This window comes from Neolamprologus multifasciatus, chromosome 2, assembly GCF_963576455.1.
Source record: "Neolamprologus multifasciatus chromosome 2, fNeoMul1.2, whole genome shotgun sequence".
NCBI classification, from domain to species: domain Eukaryota; kingdom Metazoa; phylum Chordata; class Actinopteri; order Cichliformes; family Cichlidae; genus Neolamprologus; species Neolamprologus multifasciatus.
This window is the reverse complement of record NC_140440.1, coordinates 32,069,183-32,091,792: the sequence shown is the minus strand read 5'-3', so window position 1 is coordinate 32,091,792 and position 22,610 is coordinate 32,069,183. Positions and strand designations below refer to the sequence as shown.

General features: G+C 42.0%; 1 protein-coding gene, 1 long non-coding RNA gene and 1 other non-coding gene across 4 annotated transcripts; 2 read left to right on the top strand and 1 right to left on the bottom strand.

The window, feature by feature from the left end:
- The first annotated feature begins 370 nt into the window (after positions 1–370).
- On the top strand, positions 371–21,431 carry LOC146524865 (uncharacterized). Of its 2 annotated transcripts, XR_014877495.1 has the most exons (3): positions 410–13,413; positions 15,225–15,525; positions 16,815–21,431. It is a non-coding gene; the product is annotated as an uncharacterized LOC146524865 (long non-coding RNA). The 2 variants fall into 2 exon arrangements; XR_014877493.1 differs by having other exon boundaries at positions 371–13,413; positions 15,225–21,431.
- trnak-cuu (transfer RNA lysine (anticodon CUU)) lies at positions 13,542–13,614 on the top strand. Its single transcript has one exon. It is a non-coding gene; the product is annotated as a tRNA-Lys (tRNA).
- Positions 14,575–21,281, bottom strand: efemp2a (EGF-like fibulin extracellular matrix protein 2a). The gene is made up of 10 exons (XM_085182226.1): positions 21,142–21,281; positions 20,486–20,534; positions 20,209–20,397; positions 19,612–19,734; positions 19,024–19,140; positions 18,007–18,126; positions 17,814–17,933; positions 17,530–17,656; positions 16,832–17,027; positions 14,575–15,408 (listed from the first exon to the last, which is right to left on the bottom strand). The coding sequence occupies exons 1-10, from the start codon at positions 21,241–21,243 to the stop codon at positions 15,235–15,237; spliced, it is 1,317 nt and encodes a 438-aa protein (XP_085038352.1). The 5' UTR covers positions 21,244–21,281; the 3' UTR covers positions 14,575–15,234.
- Positions 21,432–22,610: the final 1,179 nt, after the last annotated feature.

Genomic DNA, 22,610 nt, shown 5'->3' with positions numbered 1-22,610 from the left:
TTGGTAGATATTTATGTGGCACATTTTGAACCCTTATCACCAAATTAGCATAATTGAAACACCAGAGATGTGAAAGATTCTCATCGTGGACATCCAGGTGACCAATCTGCAGCAACTGTGTGATGTTATCATGTCAGAATTGAGGAATATTTCCAGCACTATCTTGAACCTGTTCTACGAAGAATTAAAGCAGCTCTGTGAGACAAAAGGGCGTCCCAACCGGTGCAAGCAAGGTGGGCCTTATAAACTGGCCGATAAATGTAAATCTCCTAGAATTCCATCTTCCAATCAGAATCATGTTTGAAATTACTTTTTTTTTTTTTTATCTGAGGACCTTCTTTTAAAAAAGAAAGAAAAATCAGATTTTTTTAAAAATAACTTTTAAATCTTATTTTACTTAATTTCTGTTTATGTTGCACTTGAGTTTTGCATGGTGCTGCCTTAAAGTGATGCACCTTGTGCATGTAATGTGTTTACATTATGTCTTTTTAACCTTTTAACATGTTAAAAATGGTCTTGAATAATGTTTGTTTCCTTTCCTGTTTATATTATTCATATTTTTACTTCATTAATTACTTGCTTTTGTGGTTTGCTTTGTAGCTGTGATTTAGATTAGTGCTATTTACAAACATCACTATTTTCATAGCGCTTAACAGCTAAAGGGCCAGATATTCATCACGGGGTCAAGAAACATGCCTCCAAACAAGTGGCACTGTTGTCGTGTGCAACAGTGAATGTGCAGCACTGGGAAGAAATGTCACCAGCAGTGATTAAAAAAAGTATTTTATTTTGGCGGTAGTGATGAGCATATTGTTAAAGTGACTTTAATAGTTCTGTGTGATTAATTAAGTTCAGTGCTGCTTGGTGTAAAATTGGGGTGTGAATCCCTTTCAGTGCCCTAGAAGTGTTTAACAAAATGTGCTTCAGCGTTTGCTAAAAAAAAAAAAAAAAAAACTCTGTTCACTCACTTGTTGTCACTCATATTCATGCTGTCACTCACCCACTCATCCGCTCTCAAATGTGCACACACGCACTCGTTGATCAGCGTGTACTCTCTGTCACTGTCCTCTCCACACATACACACACACACACTGAGCAGATGTTCAACGGGCAGGAGTACTCTGGCTTTCTCTGTGCACACACTTTTTCAACAACAGGTGTGACTTTCACAGCTTTGGCTGTTGGCAGTGAGTAAAACTGTGGATGAGGGCTGAGCAGCCTGTTCCTCCACAACCTTAGTCATCACATCATAGGGAACAGAGCGGACAGATCATCAGCACAACAGCTCCATCATAGCCTAGTGTGAAAGTTTATTACAGACAGTGAGAGATGCCTTGCTTTTATCTCAGATGTAAATGCAGCTATAAATAAGTGGGTTATTTTTGGACCACTTCAGGATGTAGATGAGGAGCTTCCGGGGGGGTAGGGGGGGTTGTATGGAAAATATTTTCACGGTAAACAAAGAGTGTGGCTCTCATGCCAGAGGTGAATGATACTTGTCCTTTTCTCTCCAAGTCTCTCTTTTCTTTTTCTGTTTATTTTTACACCCAGAGAGTCAAGGTCTGCACTCTTTTTCTTGAAAAGAAGGAGCGAATCTGTCGCCTAGCAACACCTCCCACTCCTGCATCGGAGCGGGAGGGGATGAGGAGTAAATAGTAAGAGTTGAGAGAGAGAGAAACATTTAGGGGTACAGAGAGACAACTGGGAACACTGGGAGCTGACGCTGTAATCACCTCCTGAAGTCTAAAAAAGTGGAGGTAAATTTTCCTCTGCTCTCATGTGAATGTGGATGGAGTCACGTTCAATACACAAGTCGTAGAGGCACGAGTCAGTGGAGCACATTTGCACAGTCAGCTTCATCTGCTCTCTTGATTTTATCACAAATCTGTTGAAACAGTTTCTTTGGTGTGTTTTTTTTTTTTTTTACAGGAAACTGACAAATTAGTTTTAGCCAAAGTCCTCCTGTAATACGGTTTCTGTGCTCTTTGTGTTGAAGTGACTGACTTAGGGCACTTGCAAAGATTACGAGTTCTGAAAATTACTGCAGCCCCTGCAGTCCAGACACCAACAGGATGGCAGGGAGAGGGTCCTCAGAATATACTGGTGTAACAGAAACAGTCTCCATCCCTTTCATACTGGCCATAAAAAGAGACGGAGGTCAAGTTTATGGTGGTCCTCGTGGGTCAGGGGTTTGATCTTTGGGAGACAGCGAGGAGGGGGCTGAACTTCAAATAAAACACAGAGCAAACAAAAACTTTTGCTGTGTTCCTCAGATTTTGTTGGCATACAATGTCTCCTCGTCGCTTTCGCTTTCGTCCTGAAACTCGTGGGCAAGCAGGGACTTTTTGGAGCCCATAGAGGTGAGCCGGACCTCATCGTCATAATCGTCTCTGTGTTGGCGCAAACGGTGGAAGCCATCTTTTTGGCGATTAGACTTAGCGGCACACACGCACCAGATGATGCACGCTGTCACCACCAGTGCTGTCATGGTGGCAGCTGCACTGGCTACAACAAACGGGAAATTTATACACATCATCCAATCTTCTGCTTAGAGAGCGAATAGAAATGTGCTTTCTTTAATTTGCATAGTGATTCTTTATTTTCCCCTTTTTGATTAGGAATCATCCAAATATAGATACCTACAAAGATGTGGAAAGTCCAAAGTGGTACCTGTGGTATTGAGATCATTGTGAGCTGTAACCCCTCCAGTAATCATACGTGACCCCCAAGCCTCTCCTGATTGCTTTGCAATAAGCCTAGGCTGTTGGAGAGTGTTTCTTCTTCACTCACCGTGTGTTTATGCCACTCTGCATTTAATCATTACTTATTATTAATCTCAGGTTCTCTTCCACAGCCTGTCTTTGTCCTGCCTTCCTCCCCTTGCCTCCAACTATTCACAGCTGATGACCTCCCCTCCCTGAGCCTGGTCCTGTTGGAGGTTTTTTTCCTGTCAAAAAGGGGTTTTTCTTTCCCACTCGCGCCAAGTGCTTATTCTTAGCGAAGCTGTCTGGTTGTTAGGGTGTTCTCTCAAATATCGTAGGGTCTTTACCTCACATTATAAATATAGCTCTGTGAGATAACTGTTTAATAGAAGATTGCAGTCCTAGGAGCAGCTAAGATACTGCACAAACCCCATCGGTGGTGATTTGGATCTCATTATGATGCCTTTAGAGATGGTAGGGATCAATTTTCTTATTATGGTCCTAAAAGTAAATCAGCAGCGACCTTGTGGAAGCAGACAAACTTAGTCCACTTTAGAGTGGAAGAGCTCTGGTAATTTTGAACTTGTCTGCCACCAATTCAACACCTTCGGACTGCACCAGATTTGAAGCCGACAGACAGATTCAACCTGTGAAAATGAAGTATACAAACACCCACATACACCTCCCTCCCCCCACACACGCTCCTGCTCCTCGCCTCCATCAGCGCCTGCCTCCATCTCTCAGTTTGGCTTTGTGAGCCAGTAGCCTTGTGCCTTTTCTCTTCCCTTTTCAATATCTGGTTTATTTTTAGCAGCCAGGGCACTGAGCAGGGGGCAGAAGTTTTTCACTAGTGGTTCTTTGTTTGTACTCGAGTTTTGTTTCCTCAAGGTCCCTGGATTATACTTAGACTCACTGGAGAACATGGGGACAATAATTCAGTGAATAGCTCTGATGTTTCTATTGAAGACGGAGTTTGCCACGAGAGGCTTTATTATACTGAATGAGGCTGAATGTGTGCCTTTGCTCAATGATAGGATCTGAATATTTTAAATGCTCTATGCAGTTTTCAAGGAGAAACCTTTGAATTCAAGCAAAGCCTGCGGACAGTTTTAATCCATTTGAAAATAGTCACCAGTGAGTATTCATTTAGTTGCTATGTTTATTATTGGCATTTATATAATAAATGGAAAGGTACTCTTATCAAATAGAAATTTGTACCCGTGGTTCTTTATGTTTTCTGGACAGATACAGACTTTTTCTCCCAGGGTACCGTACTGTAACATACCAGCACAGACACTGGCTCTTCCTCCCCACAGCCAGTTGGTGCTGATGCGGGGTTGCCATGGCGACATGATGTAGATGTGTTACATCACGAGAGACCTCCGAGCAGCAGAGCTTTCATTGAGACTCCCTCTCTGCCTTCCCCTCGCTCCTCTGTGTCCTGCTCCTCTCTATTACCTCTCAGCCGCTTTTTTTTCCTTTTCAGGCAAAAGGTCAAGCGCAGATAAAGCCGGGCAAAAAAGACAAAGACGGCGGACATCACACACGGACGCTGTCAGCCAAAGAGTTCATTTTAATGTATCTCACCTGGACGTATGTTGGAGATGTGCCTATAGATCGAGTTGTTGCATAACAAAAGCAGAGAGTGGTTGAAGGCAGTGAGGAAGGAGCAGATTGAATGCATGCTTTTCTTAGTCTCAGTCCACCCTTCCTCCTTTCAATCCCTGTCCTTGTGCAGAGCAGCTCAAAACATATCTGCATTGTCCCAGTGTTTTGATACCAATCAAATAACTATTCTCACATAACTTCTGTTTTTTTAATCCCTCCCTGTTATCCAATACAGACCCATTCATTCTGTAGTGATTCGTGAATGGATGGGGTCAATTACTATCAGCTATCTATAGCGCTCCAAAAATACATTACCTCACAAACAAGACCTCTGTGGGGGTCAACAAGCTAGGAAACAGTTAGCAGGTTACAGGCAAGCCTTTTACAGGATGTTATTATTATATTTGTATTATTGTAACACTAAATCAGAAATGCCTATTAAAAAAATAATTCCAATATTGTGGTCTCTTAATGGCCTGATTCTTGTGGATATTAGTGGTTTGTTGTGCTTTTACCGGCCAGAGGGATTTTTTATCTATTTTAGGTTTAGGTTTACTGTTTGTGAGCACATGTAATGGATCCCGTGGGTAGTTTTGGGACGTAGCTAAATATATTTACTGTAGTACACTTGTGTTTTAATAAAGTATTAACATATTTTACAGCACAATAATTCAGCTGGAAATATCCATGTGTTTACTTTTATAGAGTGGCTTTTATAGATTGTGTTCTACCAATCAGCAACCTTTGGGACTGAAGAGAGCAAAAAAATGGAAGTCCCTCTTGTGAACACTTGAGTTTGCTCCATCAACAAGTCAGTCTCCCCTAGACTCCACTTTTAGAATAGATTTGGTTCAAGCTTAAAGTTAGAGGCGTAGCCACTTTCACTGATAGGTGGGAAAGGACACATACAGCTGTCATTGAAGAGAGTCTTTCAATATTCTCAATGTTCTTTGTGCCTTTCGGAGCATTTTAATTTAATTGTCTCACTAATACACTATGTTACCAAAAGTATTTGCCTGTGTGCTTTCACACACGTGAGCTTGAGTGAAATCCTATTCTTAATTCATAGGGTTTGCTATGATGTCAGCCCATCATATTAGGAATGTGCATCTATGAATGCGCAGCACTTCGAATCTTAAAGCGCACTTCACCCCCCTTAGCACCAGGTGAGCATTGTTTACACACCACAGTCTGCCTGAATATGGTTACGGACGTGCCCATGTCGCAAAACTCAAATCATTTCTAACTGGTTTCATGAACATGGCCACAAGCTCACTGTACTCAGATGGCCTCCACATACCCCAAACTTCCATTCAATGGAGCACCTTTGGGATGTGGTGGAGCGGAAGATGTCACTTGATTCACGATTCAGGCCGTGAATGTGCAACTGACAAATCTGCACCGACTGTGTGACGCTGTAAAGCTTTTGACATAGTTCTACCATTTAGATTGACCTCGAATTGGGTTGAAATGGTGAGGTGGTTGAGGAAATGAATGGATAAGTGGTGAAATCCAATCATCTACAGCCGTCCAGCAGCTTCTTCCTGGGATCTTTACACTGTGACGGTAACACTTGATTAAAATCCAACGGTGGACAAAGTACTCTGGTCTGTTACTCCATTAGAACAAGCAAAGGTCAAATTAGCTTGAGTAGAGGTATTAGCACAGACGATACTTCCCTCTGCATCACCACTAACCCTGCAGTGGGTGGTGCATAATTTGTCTGGCAGCACTTGAGATCTTGAGAACATGTTGGCCTCATCCTCTATTTATTATTTCCTTATCAACAGGATAATTTGTCTGTTAATGAAACCTTTATTTTTGTCAACCCTGGTGTTTGCGATGGATAAGTTTGTGTTACTGTTTGCAAAATCAAGGCTAATTTCTACAACTTCACACACAGCCAGAGTGTAAAATCTAGTTTACAAAATCGATCTATAGATCATAGTTTATTCACACACCGTATGTTTTTGAAAAGTAACTATTCAAGTACTCTGGTGAGTTCATACTGAGTTGTTTTTTTAGCGCCTCAGCAGCTGCCCAAGTATCTCTTTCACAGTCAGTTTGTGTTTTGTGATTCACAGAAACTCTCTCCAGCCTTCTGTTTCCTGCAGTTCACATACCTTTCATTTTTTTTCTTTTCTGTTATTTTTCTCAGGGCTGAATGTCTTTTCAGCATCGGTCCCTTTTGCCGCTCTACACCCACACACCCATAGCAACACATCTCTTGGTAACCACATTTACGCAATGAGTAAAGAAACTGGAAGTAAAGTAGACACGGGTCTCGCTTGGAGCCTTGTATAAATCTATCTCCGCTGCTTTTATGTAATCGAACAGCTCAAGAAGCTGCAAGAAGTTGTCTGCGTGCTTCTGAACGGGGCTTTGTGTTCTTGTTTGCACCTGTATTGCGGCATGGTTTTCCCTCACAGCGCATGGTGTGTGTGCAGACTCCTGAACAGTCATATTTTTAATTAACACTGTTGTTAATCACTGACACGTGACCCAATATCCTGCTCGCTGCTATACCTCGCTCTGAATTCCCAGAGTGTTCGCGGGAGATTGCATTGACCCCAGGCAGTGAACAAACCCAGCAATTGAACCTGTAATTGGACCAGACTGATAAGATAATTATTTCCAGAGCTAATAAGAAGTGACTCTTGTTGTATTACAGAATGACAGTTTAGAGCGTTTCACATGTAAGCTCCTGTCTTATAGAATTGAGTCACGTATGCTCTAATGATCAGTTTTACAGAGAAGACTATCCCACCGAATAACAGAAAAGCCACAAACTCACTAGATTAGAAAATGGAGTCGCTGTTGACAAATACAGTCAGCAGACACTTCAATGGGTACACCTTACAGGTCTTAATCGTATGTATTTAGATCTGCTGAATGTGGAGGCCATTTGAGTACAGTCACATGTCATATTCAGGGAGCCAGTTTGAGATGATTTGAGCTTTTTGACATAATGAGTTATCCTGCTGCAAGCAGCCATTAGAAGATGGGTATACTGTGGGCATAAAGGGATAGACATGGTCAGCAACAATACTCAGACAGGCTGTGGTATTTAAACAATGTTCAACTGGTGCTGAGGAGTCCAGAGAGTGCAAATATCCTCTATCAATACATCAGTACTGCATGCCTGAACCATTGATACAAGGGAGGATGGAGTTTATGCCAAATATCGCAGCAGAAATGAAAACTGTTCTGAGCAGGCTTGGAATTGTAGACTCAGTTTACAGTTCTTAGCAGACAGGAGCGGCACCCAGTGTGCTGCTGTAGCACATCAATCCATTCTATTCTGCATGTCTTTGGGCTGTTGGTTCAAACCAGAATCCACACAAACACAGGGCAAACCTCTGGCCCCAGCCAGGCGGTGGAGTCAAACTCAGGGTCTTGTTGCTGTGATGCAACAGTCACCGTGCAACAGTCTTCTGCATACCTTGGCTGTTTCGAGTGCTTGAGTTACTGTTGCATTTCTATCTGCTTGACGCAGTCTGGCCATTCTCCTCTGACCTCTGGGATTACCAAGACTTTTTCAACCAGAGCATTTCTGCTCACTGGATATTTTCTCTTTTTCGGACCATTCGCTGTAAACCATAGCAATGGTTGTGTTGTAAAGCACGCGAGTCACTTAAATCACCTTTCTTTTCCATTCTGATACTCAGCTGGAAGATCAGCAGGTCGTCTTAAATACATCTGCATACCTACATTTATTGAATTACCATAGGATTAGCTGATATTTTCGGTAACAAGCAGTTGAATAGGTGCACCTAACAAAGAGGTCATTGAACGCATATATCCATGCTAGCAACAGTTATCTATTCATCCACTTTTCCTGTTCAGATTGATAGAGCGATTATCCCAATTTCTTTTTTAATTTTGCAATTTTGAATAAAATCTTCATTTTGTTCAATAATTTTACCTGCAGAAATAAATAAATTCCACACTACCATGCTAAACCACCATGATTAACATGGAAAGCTTTATGAGTGCAAAAAAATGTTATCATTAATTCAGTCATTATGAGAATGGTAGAATCCTTACAGTCACATTGACAGAAAACTGTTGATGCACATATTTCTTTTTTTCTGCGTTAGGGGTTTTTCCCTCTTATTTTACTGTCTTCTACAAAGGCATTTGTAATCATTTTAATAGCATTTAGGTTTTTATAAATATTTTATCTAACTTATTCGAGTTCCCTAATGAGTATCTTTAGTAATTAGCCAATTTCATGGGACTCTGTGTGGAGAACGCATAGATAGTAACTTAATGCTGCCATTCTAAGTAAAAGTCTGCACAAAATATTTACTTTTATCTACCAACTCAACTGTAAAATTTTGAATTTTGAGCCTTAGACACTTTTGTTTTCTTTATCTTTGCTAAGTTTTGTATTTTATCCGCACCCGTTATTTATGGAAATATTGGTGTTGTTGTACAGAAAAAGATTCACACAGAGAAAAAAAAATACTGGGTGATATATAAATATAAAAAAGTGGTTTTCCTTTGTATCTTCCATGTTATTATTAGTAGGAATGCATGTGTTTTATATGTTAAATTACCTTTTAAATCTATGATTGTTAGCATGTTACCATGCTAGCTCTAGCATTTAGCTCAAGATTTTATAGCACAGTGAAGTTTAACCTTATAGATATTAATGCTTAATGCTTTTTCTTATCTAAAACTCAGTTGATCTGTCTTTAAATATATCCTGGTGAAGGTGTATTTTGTTTATTTGTTTGATTAGCTTCGGGGCAATTACCTACTCTTAGCTAACGGGCTAATTTTCAAATGTCATTCTCTAGCCAGATCGTCTTTAAAGGCATTTTAAAACATATTTGCAGGGCATTCAGGAGAAATTAAGCACAAAATCTTTGAGAGTATGAAAAAAGTAGTTTGTTAAATAAAGTTTTTATATATAGTGGGGGAAAAAACTAGTAGACAAAAAAACTAGAAGATTTTTAAGAATCAAATTAAATTTAAGAGTTACTATCATATATTAAAAGGAAGAATTCTTCAGAGTCTCAAACCTCTTAATGTGAAGGGTTCATGTTCATGTTCTTACTTTAGAGAGGTATTACAATATCTGGGCATTGCTAATAAGTGTTTCTACCCCTGACCCCACCATGTCATCATAATACAATCTACTGAAATAGTATTATTCACACCATAATGCACAACCTAATAACTTAATTCTCAGTTTTTAGGAAAAATAAATAAACTACTGATAAACCTCAAGTTATCTACCCATGTTCTTCCACTTATCTAATTCAAGGTCACAGTTGCGCTGGAGCATATCATAGCTGTTATATAGCGTAAGAGGCAGGGTACATCCTACACAGGTCATCAGTCTGTTGCAGGGCTAACCAATTAATCACTAATTAGCTTAACCTCTCTGCATTATGGGAGGAAGGATACTGGGAGAGAACCCATGCAGACACAGGAAGAACATACAAACTCTGGTCCTAGAACTTTAACTGCTCTAAATTATCAATTCCAGACTGTCTGCATGATGTCACTGTACCAAACTCAATGTACCAAACCATCTAAAAGTAACCCTGGGAGTTTGGGCTCCACCCACCTCCAATTCAAGCCTTCTGTTTTTGACAGCCAACCATTTAGAAGTAAGTTACCTTAAAGGGAAGGTGGTTTTAAAAGGGAGAGGAGCTAACATAGTGGATCAACTGGAGGGATGTACCAAGGCCCACCATAAGATAAGTAAAGATTTTTTTACCTTTTTTTTTTCTTTTAATCATTCAAAGCCACACTATTAGAGCCCAAAAATAAAAGGAAGGGACTTAAAATTACTTCTTTCTTTTTTTTTTCCTTTTAATGGAGTGGTTTTATTTCTTGCAAACTAGCTCTGCTATCTTTCCTGCTGTACACAGCCCGAGATATTATTAGTGATGCAAGGACTGCACTTAGTTTAAACCATCTTTAGGCTGTATGTTTTTATTTCCAATCAGAGATGTTTGATTGCATCTCAAAATGCAATACATTAGTACATTAATGCACTCTGTTTATGAACTGTGTTGTTTCTGTGGAACAAAACAATGTCTGATTTATAACCTGTCTGTAAATGGCAGTATCCAGAGTCAGAACCATGTCTTGTTTTTTTTTGTTTTTTTTAAATTAGTCCTTGATGCTATTGTTTATGTTATATTTCATAATTGCCCTCCCCCGCTGATCACCCCTCTCCATATATCTATATATACTCCATGCAAATATCCAGAGGAGAGAGCCATTTCCTGCCTCATGCCCTCACTAATTTACACTCTCTAATCACTCAGCCCTCCTTGTACTGTGCATCCTGTTTTTCATGTCCTGCAGATTTCGTTCCCCGCTCTTTTCATTAATGAACTCATTCAGTGTTCGGGGTTGTGGGTGGAGGGAAATGACACTCCACCTCGCGCTTTCATTCATAAATATAACACCTGCATTGTAGTGTAGTGGAGGGGGAGGCTTTGAGAGCTTTTTGTAATGCAACAGGAGGAGATCAAAGGGGAAAAGATTGCTCCTCCATCATGGCAACGTGTCTCAAATTGAGGAACAGAGCATGATTGTACGACATGGAAAAATAGCATTTCTGTCGGCCATGTTTGTTCCATTGCGTTTAAGTGGTTGGTACCACCACATGAAGCTTCAATTCTGAGCTTCCGCACCCACACCATTCCCCCACTGTGGCCTACGGGGCACGGCTTGCCCAGAAATGAGATCATACTCCATCCATGGAGCCAAAAAAAACTGAGGCCCAAATGCTCCAACACTCCCCTCTGCCACCCCAAACACTCCTCCCCCTCATCTGTGTGGGCACTGACACTCAAACACATGCTCTCCTATGTAAACACCCACACCTTGCACTCACACATATATATAATCACATAAACATAAATACATGCTGGATGCACGCACAAATCTACTCACGCACTCTCCTGTGGATCCTTTGAACCATTACACCCCGCAAATATGGATTATGAGACATACACAAGGCCTCGCTACACCATCTACACCATCCCAGACGTTTGTGCTTCATTCTAATCATCGTCTTCATCTTTTGGGGCTCTTTTAGCTACTCTGTCTTTGGCTGCTTGGTCTCTTTGCTGGCATCTTTCATCTACTTTAACCCAGTTTTCACCTTATGTTAGTTGAGATCATTTCTTGTCATATTGGATCATTTTTTTGGTTATTTTATATTACTTTATGGTCTCTTGGGTGTCTCTGTGGGAATTTTGCATCCCCTTCTGACTTTTTTGCACCTATTTGTAGTCATTTATGAACCTTCTCTTTATTGCAGATTTGTGACACGCTCGGTAAAATTTTGCGGGTGAAGCCCAGAGGCCGGCTTACCCACTGAACCCCAGTCCTGCTGAGAAATTCACCCATTATGTTCTCTGCCCCTGTCGGGGTCTATTTCTGTGTGAATGCCAACAGGAAATGCCAGGGCTACTCTTCCCTTAACTGAACATACACACACACCTCCTACTCTGCTGCACTCTTTAACACCATCACCAGACACATGTTTGTTCTCCATCATATGATGTCAGGTTATACAAAGGGGGCAGGGGGAGGGGGGAAATGAGCTTCTAAATTGCTGTATAGTACATTATTTGTGAAAAGTAGACAAAGTTCCCATCAGTTGTTCCTCCTACAGGTGCATGACTCGCTGAAAATGGGAGAAAATGTAGGCCCGATAGTCAATTAGGTTATAAAACCAAGCACCGTCTCCTCTGGTTGTTGCTATTCTTGGCCTTCTGCAGATGAGATCTGCAGGATCTGCTGCCCCCTGGTGGCTTAAGCCTGTCTGCTCCGATTACATAAAACAGGGCAGTGGGTGAGTCATCATCACCCCCACCCCCCATCTTCCTCCTCCTTCTCCGCCCCCCCACTGAGGACAGATGGGAGGTGTGCGTGGTGTTTCGGTGTGTGAGTGTGTTTGTGTGTAGGACTGGGCGGAGAAAACAGCAGTGGACTGTGAAATAAGGGCTTCCCCCTCTCTCGCTCCCTTTTCTCCCTCTCTCTGTCTGTTTTTCCTCAGTTTTTTTTCTTTTTTTGTGGGTCAGGAGAATCAGTTACTGCTCCAGTGAAGTTGCTGTGACAGTAAAAATGGAGCAGATGCAGCAGAGCTCCAATGGTGTTTGACTAAAACAAGGCTGGAGGTCCTGAGGATGTTAGGAAGCGCGTATGAGATGCATCTGCCTCGTCTTTGTGTAGATATAGAGAATATCCATATCATTAATGAATGTAACAAAAAGGGAGAGCAGTTTCTCTGTCTTTCATCACCGAGTTTGTTTTGGAGAGCTGGCTGAAAGCTGCCATGATGTTGAAAACAGGAGCACATTCTGTACACGTCTTTCTTGGGAGGCTCGTGCTGAGTGTGTGGGTGCAGGTAAAGAGGAGGTGGTTCCGGGACGTTTGAGCACACTGTGTGAGTTGTTCTCGCTGTCGTGGTCCAACTCAGCAAAACAGCAGTTTTTGAGATGACCCTGTAGACCTGCCTGCACTCATATAGTTCCTGACATACAAAGTGTGATGAAACCATCATTTTTTCTTTGCCGTGAAGGGTCACGGGGCAGACAGAGGGATACAGTGGGACAGGTTGGAGTGCTGGTCTTTGCTTCAGGTAGGAGTAGGGATTAGGTCAGAGAGCAATGTCTAAAACTTTCTGACCCAACTAGTAAGAATCTGTAAGGCTAAAAGAGGGAGGATGAACTCTACAGGTCATATAGATGAAGCAGTACGTCAGCTGCTCAGCCATGATCAGACCAGGCAGATGCAGTGCAGCTATAAAACTCGGCTGCGGACTCCTTGTTTGTGGGAAAGTGCAATTAAATGTCAGCTTGAAGACACTCCCCACTGTGCGGGAGACGGTCCTGTGTAGACACTGCACTGCTACTTACAGGAGGAGGGTTAGTTAATCATTTGTTTGATGACAAGCAGAAACTCCCAAGCGTTTAAGTACAAACAACTGCAGTTCCTCTAGTGGCCACTTGGGGGTGGCAGCAAGGAGTCCATTCTCACCATGTTGGCAGAAAAAACGGGTTCACAGCATAGCAGAGAAAACTGTTGTGGTCTTTGTGACTAGGTCCTTTCTTCTGTGAAACGGGTAATTTTCCTTTTATTCACTTCTCTTGTTATTGATGCATTGTTTAGGTATTTGGCTGCCAGGCTAGGCTAACTAGCTTTTTGTTAGGCTACTACAGCCAAAATGGCTAACTGTATGTCTCTCCGTAAGCCCGGCTAGCTCAGTCGGTAGAGCATGAGACTCTTAATCTCAGGGTCGTGGGTTCGAGCCCCACGTTGGGCGTTCACATTTTGAACCACACAAATCACAACTGACATGGTGAGAGTAGTTAACAGCCTGGAAAAGCGAATGTGTCCTCAACACAACAGGAATGTGGCGACAGTAAAACAGGTCTCATTGTGAAAATGAAAAGAGCAGCGAAGGTGGCTGGGCTTAAAAAGCAATAGATATAGGACACCAAAGAAGTAGAGGCGAAAACGAAAGGAACTTTCTGCTAAGTTTAACGTTTAATAAGAAGAGTGCATTAGAGAGCAGGCTGTTGATAAAGAAAGAGAGGCAGGGGTGAGATTATTTGGTCATTTGTAGAGAAGATATAGTACATATTTTGGTCATAAAAGTTGTTGGATGTAATTTATTAATCCGATTCTTATCACTGAATAGAAAGTATATGTCTTTGTGTTGAACCCAGACAAGAAATAATAAAAACATCACTTGGGTTTCAGGCTGATTAAAAAAAGTATGAATTATGTGATGTAGACAGGCAGTCTGTCGAGTAACAGGCTCATTACAGCTTCTTGAAACTGAGGGATGGAAAACCCTCACTGGTAATAGTGGTTTTTCCACCAGTGGCAACCCAGCAAGTGACACAATGGTCAGGTTTATACCTTAAATAGACTTTTTGTTTTCTTCTTTTCTTCTTAAAAGAAAAAAAAAAATTGATCGGGATTAACGGGTTAGTGTGGGTTCAATAAAGAAGTACAAAGCAATTTCCCAGTACTTCACTATGCTTGTCAGAGAATATTAGGTTTTCTAATATTTATGATCTGCTGACCACTCCTTAATTTTATGGCGCTCCATTTTGCAGTTGAAACCCAAACATAATCCATTATATAATATATAAAAGGTTAAAAAAAATCCTCACCAATTAATTTATCAGTAAACCGAGTACTTGTTTCAGCTCGCTAAGCGTGTTAGAAATTCCACAGGGACCTGAAATAAAGAAACTGTATTTAGTTCTTGACACATGGTTGAAAGGGTTTATTGTTTTATTTGGGTTCAAATCTTAAAAACAAAAATTAAAAAAAAACAAAAAAAACAAAGTACAACACTCAGGAACAACAGTGGCGGAGATTTCATCGGGAAATGAACAGCGGCGGGCGAAGGAGGAGCGTGGGTGCTGAGGTCTGATGTGAGTGGTTACTGAATCACGTCTGTCAACAGGAAACAGGGCTGACAAGAATAAAGTGACAAACAGAAGAAGATAAGGGTGTAAACTGTGAAACAGATAAATCTGGCGACGCCCGGCGTGAATCATTCCACCTGAAGGCAGACACGGATTCGTTATCACCATGAATGCAGAAAAAAAACCCTCTTTTCTACACGAATGACTGAATAACCGTAAACATGATAACAGGAAAACGGGGAATGACTTTGACAGGACTAATTATTTTAAGGCTGCTGGTTATCTGTGAGACATTGCTGCTACGATGTGTTTGCATACGGTACTGCATGTATATTTTTACACAGAAAACTGTCACTCTCTGTGGACAACACAGTATAAAAAGCTATTAGTTTAACATCACAGTGACTGGTTGAACTGCATCCACCACTTGTGTTTTACAGCTTCTTTCTCCTTGTTTGTGTCTGTGTCTCGCTCTCTGTGTCCCCTCCAGCTCTTCTTCTTTAAAAGGTGTACGGCCCGACGTAGATGGAGAGTCTGAGGGCGGAGCTTGTCTGATAGTTGTTCTGGTAGTTGACCAGGGGGTTAATGGACACCATCTCCAGGTCCAACGTGTACTCTCTGGGCCCTGACACGGCACGGGCCAGCACCAGCATGGCACTGATGTTATTGATTTGCTGGGGAAGACAGAAAATAATGGAGTGTTAAAGCAGAGTGGCATTTACACCGGTGCTCTTCTCACTGTCACATGTCAAAGTGTCTTCTTTTAAAACGTCTCATCACCTCTATATGAGGTGAGCTTCTTTTTTTTTTTCAAGAATCTGCACATCCACACAGATGTTTTTCATTTATTCCAGCTGATTAGAATTCTCCTCAGGTTGACACTGGGCTGCGCTTACCAAAGTACATGTACCAATAAAAATGGTCATAGAGTCAGTTTTGCCCTAAACAGGAGCTAGAAAACTAGACGAGTGAGGGAAAAGTAGAACAAAGGCGGCACATTAAGAAAAAATACGAAGAAATACGTGTAATGAACCACGTGTGCTTATAAAAGTCAAAACAATGTGAGATGAGGTTACTTATCGTACCTTTGTTTTGTGTGTCTGTGGAGGAGGTTTCAGTGATTTTAGAGGGTGTGTGGGCATTGCACCTAAAACACCCAACATTACATGTCTTATCAAGTTTTGCTTGGAAAGGACAGTTTAAAAGATGGTTTGGAGATGATACACGAGGAAGAGCTGAAGATGTTGAGGTTTTCAATGGACAGGATTAGAAAGGAGCTCATCAGAGGGAAAGCTCAGGTTGAGCAGTCCGGAGACAAAGTTAGAGAGGCGAGGCTCAGATGATGGACATGTGCAGAGGAATACAAATACTCAATGCCAAACACATAGTGGATTTAAAATAAGTGAGTCTTGCCTTTTAAAATTGTACTAATAGCATATATTGAGCCAGCTGAGGTGGTTCGGGCATCTGACAAGGATGCCCCCTGGGCACCTCCTGGGTGAGGTGTTCTAGGCATGTCCCACCGGGAGGAGGCCCCGGGGCAGACCCAGGACACACTGGAGAGATTATATCTCTCGGCTGGCCTGGGAACGCCTTGGTGTTCCCCCGGATAAGCTGGAGGAGGTGGCTGGGGAGAGGGAGGTCTGGGCCTCTTTGCTTAGGCTGCTGCCCCCGCGACCCGACCTCGGATAAAGCGGATGAAGATGGATGGATGGCATATAAAATCTACATGTCCAGGCTCCTGGGTATATCACTCAGTTATTGAGGTCAGCCTCTCCTATCATGTGATCAGGGTCTTAACTGTTTCACGCTCTTAGGTCAGCTGATTCAGTGGTTTGTTTTAAAAACTTATTTTTATAGGATAGGTTTTCTTTAACCATTATTTTTGTGTATATGGGAATAAATATAAGACCATATGTTTCCTCTGTGTATGTATGCTGGAACATGTATACTTATTTTTCAAGTGTGGTTTCATTCAAACTGTGAAGTGCGATGCAACTGTTATTGTTATTATTATTATTGTTATGACCAGTCTAAAGTTAGTATTTAGACCTAAAGACATCTGGTGTTGTGATTACAGGATCCCGCTCTCCTCACCCTGATGTAAAAGTCTCCGTTTTCGTCACCGGAGCGGATGCGGAAGGTGTTGTAAGCCCTCGCAGAGACGCTGGTAGCCTGAATCTGGAAGATGTCCGAGGGGACGGAGCGCTCGGAGGTGATGCTCATGTAGCGGTGCACGATGGAGAAAGGCAGCTCTCGACAGGCGGGGTTGCTGACGGGGCACACGCAGCGGCTGGATGTGCAAATGCACACAGAGAGGAGCAAACGGTTACAGTTAAGAGAACAGTTGTGCGTTAGTGGTAGGAAAACATCATGAGCAGTTAGAAAATGAGCCAGCAGAGGGAGTAGTATGACTGAGAGCAAAGGGATAAAACCTAAACAAATATTGAACAGTGGCCATTTTTTTCCTTCGTGTTTTTAAAAAAAATTATTTTATACTACTAAATCTTCAGGGATATGTTAATAGTGACCCACACCTGTTCCTGAGCCAGCACTTGTTCACAGATGTAATGGTTTTCTTATTGCATTGGAACACATTCAAACAAAAAGGTTGAAAAGCTGGACTCATACGTGGAAAAAGTAATTGGGGTAATCTTAGAGTTTGAGCCAAACTCAGCACAGGGGCTGATTATACTCGGAGCCGATGGCCAGCACATATTTGAGTAATTGAGAAAAGGTGTGTGGAGTTGCACGTTCGCGTACGCACACAGAAGCTTTCACGAAGTGTCACTCACTTGTCAGACACTTGGATGTAAGGTTCCTGGCAGCTGTTCTTGTCCACGCACTGGTATCGTCCGTGGATGTTCACGCAGTTCTGCGTCTCCGTGCACGCGTGTTCTCCCGTTTCACATTCGTTTATATCTAAAGCGAGCAAACAGCTTGTGATGTTTCGCTGAACAGCAGACAGGGGCTCGAGAACAAGGATGAATAGGCATTGACTCAGTGCACCATTTGTGACTCTGAGAGCACAGAGGGGAAGGTGTTAGTTTCAGGAGGAAATGGAGGCGGGCGCACTCACCCTGACACATTCTGGTGCCCAGCAGTCGGTATCCCTCTGGGCACACGCACGAGAACTTCCCTGGTTCGTTCACACACTGGTACTGGCACAGGTAACTGGAGTAGCTGCACTCATCGATGTCTAACAATTCACAAGGTTGGGTTTTATAAATTGTCGATCACTAAGTAGCAAAGATCCTTTTGTCCTTCATTACCTTTACATTCAAAGCCATCGGGCCCGAGCTCGTAGCCCTGATCACAGCGACAGAGGAAAGTGCCGTATGTGTTGTAGCATCTCTGCGAGCAGGGGGCACCCATCTCACATTCATTCACATCTGAAAAGAGGAAAAGCAGAGAATCTGAGGTCTGTTGTAGGCTCTGGATCAAAGGATTTTAATAAAGTTAAAAACCCCAAACTCTGTGTTCATGTCAGTGTGTTGAACATGCAGTTTTCCAGTTTTATATTTAACGTAAGACTGGATCTGGTGGAAAAAGGTGATGTCATGAAGTTTAAGCACCGATTAAACTTTAACAACATGATTTATTATGTAGCGACAGTTGTGGAGTTATAAGCTAATGATGTAATCCAAATCCCATCAAATTTAACTCACATGGATTTGATGAAGAAGAAGGAGATCAGCTGAGTTTTTCAATAAACAATTCCAACTTAATTTTAATAACTACTCATTTCATCATGAATATTGAACGTTTCACTCAAGCTTTTAAGAGCTGTACTTAAAAGCTGGGTGCAGATGTTTTGTCTGTATACTTTTGAAAGTAGCTGTGACAACTGTACTCACGTACAGTTTGGGGGCAATTCAGTATTGCCATTTGCTTCTATTTTGCATTTGGAAAGTTTTTTTTAGCCTTTGTTTTACAGAATAGGCAACTTATCTGGCGAAAACTATGCAACTAATGTAATTAACTGTTTTACTAAAGCGCTAATTATTTTTTTAAAAAAATAGCTTAAACTACCAAACAAATATAAAGAAGTTTAAATTAACTACAGCATTAACAAGAAGTAATAGGGAGTGATACTGAGAGAGGGAGGCAGCAGGATACATTTGCAAGCAAAACATCCAAAAAACTGGCATCATTACACATCAACTATTACAATTCTTGATGTTAACCTAACATACTTTTACTTTAAATTGTTATTATTTCAGAGTTTTTGTTAGTCAATATTAGAAATGCAGGACTGTTACTCACACTGCTGTACTCTTAAAACTCACCAATGCAAGATCGATTGTTTCCTGCCAGCTGGAAACCTGGTTCACACTGACAAGAGAAGGAGCCGGGCACGTTGACACAGCGATGCTGGCAGTACCTGTACCTGCACTCATCAATATCTGCGAGACAAACAAGAGTTATTAAGAACAAGATTTCAATTTCTAAAGATTTTTGGGCATATTGCCACAGAGGGGGGGCTATGATGCTCTTTTCTAGCCTCATATTCTTACTCTGGGACTCAACTTGAGTAGCTTTGACTGATTCACAGTTCAAACAAATTGTTATTTATTTCTGTCTGTTTCAAAGGGCCATGGGCTGTTAACAGAGTGCTTGTAAGCCTCGCCTTATTTCCATATAAGGAGGTCTTTGCTGAGCTGCCATTTGCTCCCACAAGAGGAGAAAAAACAGTTGGAAACTGGGCATTTAGAGCAGTCTGAAGTCTGACTTCTTGGCTCACACTTTTATGTATGCAGACTTCATTATTTGAGACTCAAATCCACCATTGTATATAGGAGAGAAAACAAAGAAACGCATAATAGCCCAGTTACGCTTAATTACACCAATTAAAGGTGAAATTCAAAATATCTCACCAATGCACTCTGTGCCGACTTTCCGGTATCCGTCCGGACACTGGCAGGTGAAGGCGCCCACCGAGTTGATGCACTCCTGGCTGGGTTGGCAGTCGTGCTCGTGTCTCTCGCACTCATCGATGTCTGCGTTTGTGGGTGTGGTGATACAAACGTTTAAAACGCCGTTATTGCGAGCGAACACACCATCATGCAGCATGACTGACATATACAGTGTGAGTGTTACATGCCACTGGCCACTACGTTCCCCTCACTTGCACCCAGCAGCTGAGAACATCACGTTGAGTCATGTTTGCTGTGTCATGCAGGCCACTTTCTCGCTACAAGTCTTAAAACACAGCAGCTGTCCTCGTGTGAAATCGTCCAAATTCCTGCACTGTCTGCCCGCCTCCCGTGGACTCATGCTCACTCACACCCTCACAGATTGCACCCACATGCTGCCTCCAGTCCTAACACCTGTTGCAGCCACCTGTCCCTCACAATCTGTGGCCGCCAACAATGAGTTTACACAACCACACACACACAAACTTGCTTAACAATCGCTCATCCTGCGGCCACCTGTCCACCTCCAACCCCCAGACCAACAAACCAGACACCCACCCACACAGCTGTTTCCCTGAGGCTCGTAGCCTAGAGGGCATGGGTTTAAGGGCTCAGCGGGTGTAATGGGAGGCTCTGGAGCAGGGATGAGTGACGTAGAGCGGGGAAGGCACAGGTAGCCTCCATAGTGATTGAAGCACTTCATTTCCCCCTTGCAGGCATCAGGAATGGTCTCACACTCGTTTATGTCTGATGGGAGATTGAAATGTAAAACACAGGGCGAGATTTGAGAAGCAAGAGGAGAATCAAGGTGTTACTTGATTCAACATAGCCTTACCTTTGCAGTGCTCAGTCTGAGGGTCCCAATGATACCCATCTGTGCATTCCTGCAAAACGCAGCAGGCACAATGCGTGTGTGAGAAAATGATGGAAAGAAAGATGTGAACAGCCCCCCCGTGCCAAGTAGTTGCATAATGTATTCATAATACATAATAAATTTCCCAGTAGTGAGACGCGTAAAAAAATTAAAACGAAAAGAAAAAGGGGAGGATAGAGAAACTTGTTTCCTCTGCTAAGCCAAAAAGACAAGAAGCCTGCTTCTGTTAGAGGATTTGTGACATGTAAACTACTTTCCTAAAGCAAAATGTCACCCTAAAAAACAAAAAAAGTATTTAAGGCCACTGTTTGGAAAAAGGGAAAAATGCTGCTGTAACCTGCATGGAAAGAGAAACCAGAGGCCTGAAGAAACATGGTATTAAAACCAAATTTAACCCCAGCAATGAACACTGTAAAGTCCTGAGAAGGAAACATTTATGTGGAACTTTGAAGAAGATGATGATGAGGCAATGAGAAAGAGCACAGAGAAAGAACAGAGAGAGGATTGGAGGCCAGCATTTCAACACAAAACCTGTAATGTGAAGTGACAGGTGTGGAAAAGAGATGCTAATAAAAAAGAAAGGAGTAGGAGAGGGAGAGAGATTCATCCATCCTTACCGTGTAGGTGTCACTTTCTGAACGTGGCTGTGAAATCGCACTGCGGAGGAGCACAGTCACACATATGCACACACACAAGATTGGCACACAAATACCCTGCATACTAATGCACTATTTGATGGGAGATTGGGAGATCGGACTGGAGCATGCACACAAGCGCACACACACACAACAATCAGGCAGGTAGCGGTGCCCTGAAGACGAGCCTTTGTGATGTGCAGAGCAGTGGTATCTGTGTTCACGGAGAGAGACAGAGGGAAAGAAGGAGTGGGGGGGGAAGAAAAGAAAAACATCAAAAGACAAGATTCGAAACTCAAAAATCACAAAAACGGTTTGATTCTGTCTCAAAACTCTCCTGTGCTGTTAGCTGTTCCCACAGCTGAGATGGATAAATCAACTGGAAGCAAAGGCACCAGAGCCAATTTTTAAGAAGTCAGTCAGAATGCAAACAGTTCGTTTCTTGGACTCGGTTCACCGTTTGACAACCAAACAGTTCCCCCTTGATCGCAGCGAGAATAAATGGAGTGAATCACTGTGCCAGGTAAGAACATAAACACTGTGACGTCCTCCAAGTTTCTGCTGAAAATAACAAAGTCAACATCCCAGAAATACTTTCATATTAGCTGCTCACAGAAAGCTCTCTATGTCTGCACGCTGGCAGCCGGCAGGGTGACAGTCCTGCTGAGCGCTGCCTCCAGAGGTTCGGTTTACAGTGTATCAGCGCTGCGTGGGCCCGCATAAATCCAGGTCAGAACATCAATTTTTTTTTTTTTACAGAAGCCTCCCCTGCTCAGCTGCTTCACTCTCACAGATTACATTAGTTTGCACCTACCAAACTTATTTTATGTAGAATCAGAGTCATGTTTGTTTAATGGACGGGGGAATCTGTCTTTGCCAAAATAACCAAACACATTTAACGCTCCACTTAAGTAGAATTTTTGGTTCTTTACTTGCGTAACTTCCAATTTTATGCCACTTTCAGCTAAACTGCATTTCACAGGGAACATTTGTACTCAGTAAATGAATCTTTATTTAACAAAAACATTGCTTATAAAACGTTAGGGATTTTTATGGATTATAGGACATGTTATGTCGTTATATGTCTAAGTGAGCTTGTTTCGGTTTATATGCAAAGCTGTGCAGAGAAAGCAACTGAACATCTTTTAAAAAGTATGTGCAATCACACTTTTATTATTTAAGAAATATTTAAAACTTTATAAAACACCTTTACTGCTTCTATCAGAATTAAAAGTTTAAGTAGCAGCCAGGAGCTGATAATGAAATGGACTGAATTGGGTGATCATGAGCAGCTGTGACCACCTCTATAAAAGCAGATGTTTTGGCAGTTTGCTGCTCTGAAGCGTTTAGGTGTGTTAACCCGGTTTGACAAGCAAATTCAATCTGTGCAATGGTCACAGAAACTTTAAATTTTCAGGCTTCAGTTAAATGTTAAAGTTCATGGCAGTCCA

Excerpts from the sequence above, each read along its gene's own strand:
- efemp2a (XM_085182226.1), bottom strand. The coding sequence starts at position 21,243 with ATGCAGGGTATTTGTGTGCCAATCTTGTGTGTGTGCATATGTGTGACT. Across the intron at positions 20,398-20,485 it reads TCAGACTGAGCACTGCAAAG|ACATAAACGAGTGTGAGACC; the intron begins GTAAGGCTATGT and ends ATCTCCCATCAG. Across the intron at positions 17,028-17,529 it reads TACATCCAAGTGTCTGACAA|CCGCTGCGTGTGCCCCGTCA; the intron begins GTGAGTGACACT and ends TTGCACATCCAG.